Raw genomic sequence first — 7,239 nt, 5'->3', positions numbered from 1 at the left:
ATAGTTGCAAAGTCCTTGGCAAGGGCAGCCTTGTAGGCCGGGCAGGAGTCCTTGTCTCCAGTCGGATGTGCAGCGGGCTTCCCAAATCTTGTACAGGTGGCGCAGACAGTCTCGGCGGCGGCTTTTGGGCAGTTTATCCGGACGTGACCTTCGCCTGCGCAGTATCCACATCTTTGCTGGTCCTTGCAAAACTTGAAGGAATGTCCGATCATTTGGCACTTGGAGCACACTGTAAGTCCAATGAAGTCACGAACACGGCACACATTCCAGTCCACAAAGACTTTCCCCTGCTCCACCAGCACGTGACGAATGTGGGCAGGAACCTCGAAGACCCGGTGGCAAGTTGATCCAGTTCGAGCGCCAGCAAGGTGACTTAGCTTGCAACTTTTTACTGCGAAATCTAGGCCTGCTTTGTCCTGGGCTCCTGCTAAGGCATTTTTTAGGAAGCACTCGTCCGTTAGGTCACGAGGAACGTTGAAGAAAATCACCCTTGGAAGCCTTTTTGTTGGTAATCGTGCGCTTAGAGTGTCCGAGTTTGCTAGACATGGGGTTTTCAGTATTTTATCCTGATCTTCTTGTGTTGCAGTATGGATTACAACGCCTTTGTTTCGGATACTCCTAATGCCCGTCACACGGATTCCAAGTTCTGATGGTCGTAATGTATCTTTTAGTAGCTGTTTCGTATCGTCGCTATCTTTTGTAGAATCCAGCTTTGGGAAGATGCATACAGCAGGTTTGGGGGTCCCAACGTTAAGTCCTGAGCGGTTGATTGATGGTATCATCTTCTGTGGGCCATTTTTCACAATATCGGCAAATGATAGGCTTGCTTCCGTGGCATCGGCTACTCTACGCATCACTGGTCCTAGATCTGACTCCAACTGCAATATTTTTTCTAACCTGTGTTGGTTTTCTGCTTTTTCAATCGCGATCTCTCCCTTTGCCACTATTAATTTGGCATTGACTGTTGCCAGATCAGCTTTGAAGCCCTCTCGTTCCAATAACAGCTGTGAAACTGATCTGAATACAGCGGATACATATGCGCTTATCCGCAGTTGTTGATCCTTTGAGACTCTTGACTACTTTTCAGCAAGGACATCTTGGAGTGCTCTTAGACTTGCTTCAGTGTCGTTCAGTATCTGGACTGAGGACACTGGGATTTCACTCTCATTTTCAGACACGTCGGAATAGTCCGATGCTCCGTCAGATTCCTCATCTTCAACCACTGGAGAAATCATTTCCAAGGCCTTTTTTTGTGATGGGGACGTCATCTTATCCAGCATTCCTATTCATTTTTTATTTCCTGTCGTGAAATTTAAAATCATTCAATGTTCATTACCAAGTATCACAAATACACAGGATTTAAGTACAGATCAGCTGTATCTACTGAAAATGTGTAAAACTATTGACTCCGGATTCAGCAATGAAAATTTATCAAAAACAAATCCCGGTAAAATTGTAAAATTCAGGTGGCTCACTACAGCGAATCGGATTCTTCGGCTTTACATTTCTACCCTAAAACCATAAAAAAATATGGTAACTTTAACGACATTTGTATTAACAGTTTACGCACCTATGTCCGGTGCAAGGCATTTACACAAAACAATAGTGCTTTCACGGTATTTGCCCAGTGATTTAAAAGATATTATTGATCCAGTAATCCAGCGTAATGGCTTTTTTGGGAATCACGAAAATATATTGTTAGCCATGTTAAACGACAACCGAAAATACGTAAGAGAGTTGGCGTTGAGAATAATATTGAAAGCTCGGCAAATGAAAATGCAATCAGACTTTATTCGTACCTTCAAAGTGCCTGTTTTTGATTTTTCAGCAGATGATTATATTGATGTTATAAAATGGGAAAATATAACCGAGCCACCACAAACCAAATTTGTAAGTGACGAGACAATTTTACAAGCCATTACCGATCACACGATAATTGAGGATGTCATACTACCAATGATAAAGAATTTTCAAGCTACAGAAAGATGTGTGAAAATTGTAACAGAAGCCTCAGCCGTTGTTTGTGGACCCTTGAGGCGAGATGGATTAATAAAAACAAGGTTAGAGTCACGACACCTTATGCCTATTTTTAACACCAAAATGTGGTACCGTTCATAGTAACTTTTGTAATTTTCAAGTTTTTCAATGCGGTAAATAATATATGTACATTTTTTATTTCCACTATTTGTTCCATTCTAACAATCTACGAATGTATTATCTGTAAAATAAATGGTAAAATACAAATTTTTTGTGTGTTTTATTTCGCGTATATGAGCTATAAATACTTAGGTAAAATCGTGAAAATGATAAAATATAAAGCTTTGGCGATGTCCAGGTATTGTGAATATATTTTTGTTATTATTTTTGTTGTAATTTTTAATATATGAAGCATCTTTCACAACTATGCCGATTTCGAAATTCTCAAAAAAAAAATTTCACTCCACCTTATTGAGCATGCTTTATATTTGAGCGAATAATATCGTACATAGCGAGAATACGGACTGACTGATAGATACATAAACCACTCACTAGATCGATACCGATACAGTGCTATTCTCATTTGGAGCCTTATTATTCTATGCAACAATGAAAAACTCTGAAAGTTTATTCCATAGACTTTCAGAGTTTTTCATCGGTGGATATAGTTACCAGAATAGTTACAAGTTACAACAATCATATGACGTAACAATATTTCGGTTCCAATTTTCGATCGGAGTTGTACCCCCCTGGACCTGGACTGATATATCGGGCATGCTTTTTCTTTTCAACACAAGTATTATACCAATATGCAAAGAAAATGACTTTTCGGAGTCGGATAGAATGAATAATTTGGCCAATAAAATTACACTGCTTCGCTATTAATTCTCCATCTAAAATTATTTACCTTTTGAAGATAATGTATATGTAAAACACGAGACTCGAAAGTAAGGAACTCCTATCCTTGTGAAATATAAACGCCAAAGTAATTGGAGAAAAGGAAGGTTTGGTTTGTTAATAACCTTAACCTATTTAATTTTGTTTTCCTATTAACGTGTTATATCCACACAAACTAAGATAAACAGAATAAGATGAAAAACAGGTTGTGCTATTTTTTAAAATTCGCGGCTTGCGACAAAAATAACAATTTCCAGATGATTTTCTGAACTAAAATGTTGAAAAGTGAGGTAAGCTTGTGTTTTGAAATATTTACAATTAAAATAGCTTTTTGTTCAACTTAGAATATACTTACGATTACAATAGATTCTGAGGAATCACAAAGTCTATTAAAATAAAATATTTATCTGTGTTTTGATAATGGTGCCCCATATAATAACTAAATAAATCAGGTGGGAATAGATCATAGCATATGAATGTATTTTTCTTATTTATAAATAAGGATATATATATATATATATTTTTTTACGTGTAATTATATTATCAGAATCGGCGTTTGTTGATCTATAAATTTATATTAATTTTTATAAAAATACTAGCTATACCCTGCCAGGTGTTGCTGCGTCTCAATCTGTCTATGCAGATAGAGAAACAATAGAGCGTGTTGCTTTTATGTCCAACAGAAGGCGCTGTTTGTTTTACAAAAAAACACGTTTTTACCTATCACAGGTGACATCTATATAATAAAACAACCCACGCGTAATGTCAAAATTTCATAGCAACCGGTGAACTTTCTGAGATTTAAGATTTTGAACAAACAAACATTAACGATAAATAGAAGATATATTTTATATATATATTTTCAATGGAGTTCTTCATTTCACTTTCAACGTCCGTAATAATTATTTTTAGCGTGAATAGTACGTTTTATAATTTGTCCACACCATAGATAAAAAAAATGAAGTGTAATTTTATATGAATTTTATCTTTGTATATATTATTTGAATTTTACTGTTTGTTTCCTGTTTTACTGACTTCCATCGTCTTTTACATTTCATTATTTTATCGGTAAATACGACTAATTTCCCAGATTTTAACTGAATATTATAAAGGCTGTGTTGTTCTAATTCTATACATCCGTATCCCAATCAAGAGTAAGTAGATTTTGAAGTGGAGAAAATATTGTAATTCGTGTACAAGACAATGCATTCTGTCAAAGGCGTCGTAAGTAATCAAGATGGTTATTTTTTTTATCTAGATAGTTACAATTGTATCCACTGTAAACACTGCATTACATTGTGAGCAATTCTGCATTAAATTAATGTATTTGTTTGTGTGTTAATATAATATAAATACGAGATATTACCTGCTTTCTACATAATTTGCATAATTGCTTACTGGTTCCCAATGAGTCGTTAATTTAATAAAATAGAACCGAATTCACGTTAAATTTTTATACAAATGTATCGAAAATGTGATATTTGTGCTTTACCCACTTTACAATTTGGTAGGCGGGTTTGGGTACTGCCGCCCCGGGAACCTTTTATTAGATAACCAGCTCCTCTGCCATAGGTCACCCCAAGTGGTTCGCTACGTTTGGTTAAATCACCAAAGGCTGCAGGGGTGCCATGGTTCATCGGGTGTGGTGTGCTCAGGATGCGCCTGCCCATCAACTGCGTGGCGTGCCAGATAAAAGGGGCTGGTTTGAGGAGACCCTTTAACCTCTCCAACTGGTCTCTCGACCCATCGCCTTGCGCCGCAGCGAGAGGGAAATATTCATGTCCATCACTCCTGGAGACACTGATCCCTAGATTCCTACTCAACCCTTATACCTTTACAGAACTTCCTCTCCTTCTTTTCCTTAAAAAATACCCTCCACACAGCATCCCAAAAGGTGACAGACCCTGAGGGAAATTTTTTTCATCAGGGCCTCCTGTGTGGGGTCAGTGTAAAAAAAAAATAAACCTTTCGGTTGCGAAAGTTTCGGTTGGTTAAGTACGTCAGGTTTTTCAGCATTGAATAATCGACAACGAATATTGCCGTATCAAGGCAAGGCTAATATGGCCACATATCAATAATGATTTCTTGAAGTATCAAACGTATGATGCAACCTCATGCCAATAATAAAATAAAATTTAGCTGTTCGATGTGATGTTTCAAACTTACCCGTTATAAACAAATTCTCTCTGTTGCATCCCGTCCTGTTACATCATTCATCTTTCACGCAGTCCGTCGATATCTTCCTCAGCCTGCCACATTTTTCTTCATGTTATATTATCTAATAACATCCTTGTTTTCAGATGGAACCCACAGAAAGTAAAATTTTCCTGGAAGAAATGAGGGTTGCCACATTCGGGACGTGGCCGTACGGAGACCAGGCCAAGTGCAACAAGCGGAAGATGGCAGAAGCCGGCTTTTACAAGAGGAAGGGTGTGCCGGATGAGGACGTGTCCGCACAGTGCTTTGTGTGCGGAAAGGAAATGGATGGCTGGGAGATTGATGACGATCCATGGCAGGAGCACATCAGCCACGCGCCCTATTGCAAATTTATTCAAATTGGAAAACCTGAAACAGAATTAACGGTAAGACAAAACTTTTTGAACAAAGAAATACTCAATTTAGAAGCTATTACTACTAGTCCTGGGTCCTGGGTCGATCGATTGTTTTACGTGACCCTCTGGCGAAGTGATCGGGTACTTTTGAACATGTCATATACACGGTGTCTGGAAACTCGTAGTACAAGCGGGAAACTGGAGAATCTACACCACACGGGGAACCCTAAAAAACATAAAATTTTTTGATTTGAGCATTTTCAAAAAAAAAAAAAAAAACCAAAAAAAAATATTTTTCGGCTATTTTAGGGTTAAAGTTTTTTCTGGTGTTTAGGGTTGAATAACATATGTTTTAACCCTGCAGAGCAGAAATATTTTATGATTACACCGGGTTAAATGAAGGGTGATTTCAAAATAATGCTTCAAATCCGAGTTTCTTCATTTGTTTTACTTTCAAATAGTTTTAATTAGTTGGGTACTTTGATCTTCAGTAATAATTTATAAGAATTTGATTAAAAAAAAAAAAAAAAAAAAAAAATCAACTTCAAACTCGATTTACTCGATAACGAAAGCTCAAATAAAAAAAAAATATACCACAAAATCGACTTCAAATGTGATGTAGATTCACCAGTTTTCCGCTTGTACTACGAGTTTCCGGACACCCTGTATAGATCGATGCACCAACGCCGTGTTGACTTAGACTACAGATGTATAAGTTTTTTAGACTGGGCTTCTCGAGTCTCATTCTCAAGACACAGAAATAGAGATGGTTAATTTGAAATGGACAGTCACATGACAGCCACATCTCAAATGCCCCTCGTTTGTCTAAAATCACTGGCAAAAAGTGTCTAAATGTGATAAGTGGCCAGATATGATGGATTGCCGTTGAAGTAATGAAAATCATAACAGGGCATCTCATCATTCATCATTTTAATCAACTAGGCATTGTTTTTTTTATGACGCTAACCTAACCCTCTTCTTTTTATTTTCAGCTACTGGAATTCTCCGAGGTCGTATTGGAACACAAGAAATTAGTCATTAAGAAATGGCACGAGAAGTTTATTGAAACCCTCGATGAACAGCCCAGAGAAATGGACACCAAATTGACATTGAGTTAGCTGGCCGCCATCTTGTTTTCATTTTTACACATTGCCTATTTCGAGCTATAGAGATCAACTCTGGATATGTATTATTCTTATGTACCTACTTATTTAATTTTAATTTCATCTTATTAATGTAAATATTTATGTCTAATAAAATATATGTAATCATATTTTTGTATTTATATAATGAGTTTTATATTATTTATTGCCTTCCAATACTGCCAATAATCAGTGAATGAAAACATAATAATAAATTATCATATCACCATATGCAAATATTATTTATAAATAACTTTTTTTATTATGTCAACATCAATGAATGTCAAACCCTTGAGAATAATGTAAACTTTTTATAGGTTTAGCGATTTTTATCACTTTACATCATTGAAAACATATGTTTTGAAGAACCCCATTTAATAAATAAAATAACAATTAAAAAATGGTTAACAGATGCCGGGTGCCGGGACTTACTGCAGAGTCCTGGGCTCGGCCGGGCTTTACTGCCGGGTGCCGGGCTAAAATCGGGCAGTAATATGAACAAGGTATAGGTAAGCCATAGATAAAACAGAAATCATAACTCCATTCCTACTGCACACGTCGGTTGTGCATTCGCACCCGCACATGATGGAATATTGAATGTTGTTTCTAACACAATTAGAAAAAACTACTTGAATGAGAATATCGATCTCTCCTAGTGAGAAACTAGCTAC

At 36.8% G+C, this 7,239-nt stretch overlaps 1 protein-coding gene across 3 annotated transcripts; it reads left to right on the top strand.

The window, feature by feature from the left end:
• The first annotated feature begins 3,895 nt into the window (after positions 1-3,895).
• Det (baculoviral IAP repeat containing deterin) lies at positions 3,896-6,667 on the top strand. 3 transcript variants are annotated; one of them, XM_089637789.1, is made up of 3 exons: positions 3,896-4,028; positions 5,175-5,456; positions 6,419-6,667. In XM_089637789.1, the coding sequence occupies exons 2-3, from the start codon at positions 5,175-5,177 to the stop codon at positions 6,542-6,544; spliced, it is 408 nt and encodes a 135-aa protein (XP_089493915.1). In that variant the 5' UTR covers positions 3,896-4,028; the 3' UTR covers positions 6,545-6,667. The 3 variants fall into 3 exon arrangements, with proteins under 3 accessions (XP_089493915.1, XP_089493916.1, XP_089493914.1); XM_089637790.1 differs by having other exon boundaries at positions 3,905-3,942; XM_089637788.1 differs by having other exon boundaries at positions 3,916-4,098.
• Positions 6,668-7,239: the final 572 nt, after the last annotated feature.

Source organism: Hesperophylax consimilis, chromosome 12, assembly GCF_061612785.1.
Source record: "Hesperophylax consimilis isolate HC1 chromosome 12, BYU_Hcon_1.0, whole genome shotgun sequence".
Lineage (NCBI taxonomy): Eukaryota > Metazoa > Arthropoda > Insecta > Trichoptera > Limnephilidae > Hesperophylax > Hesperophylax consimilis.
The sequence above is the reverse complement of the archived record's forward strand: the minus strand, read 5'-3'. Positions and strand labels throughout refer to the sequence as shown.

Coding starts and splice junctions, on each gene's coding strand:
- Det (XM_089637788.1), top strand. CDS start 4,078: ATGCATTCTGTCAAAGGCGTC. Junction 4,099..5,174: donor TGCATTCTGTCAAAGGCGTC/GTAAGTAATCAA, acceptor CCTTGTTTTCAG/ATGGAACCCACAGAAAGTAA. Junction 5,457..6,418: donor AACCTGAAACAGAATTAACG/GTAAGACAAAAC, acceptor TTTTATTTTCAG/CTACTGGAATTCTCCGAGGT.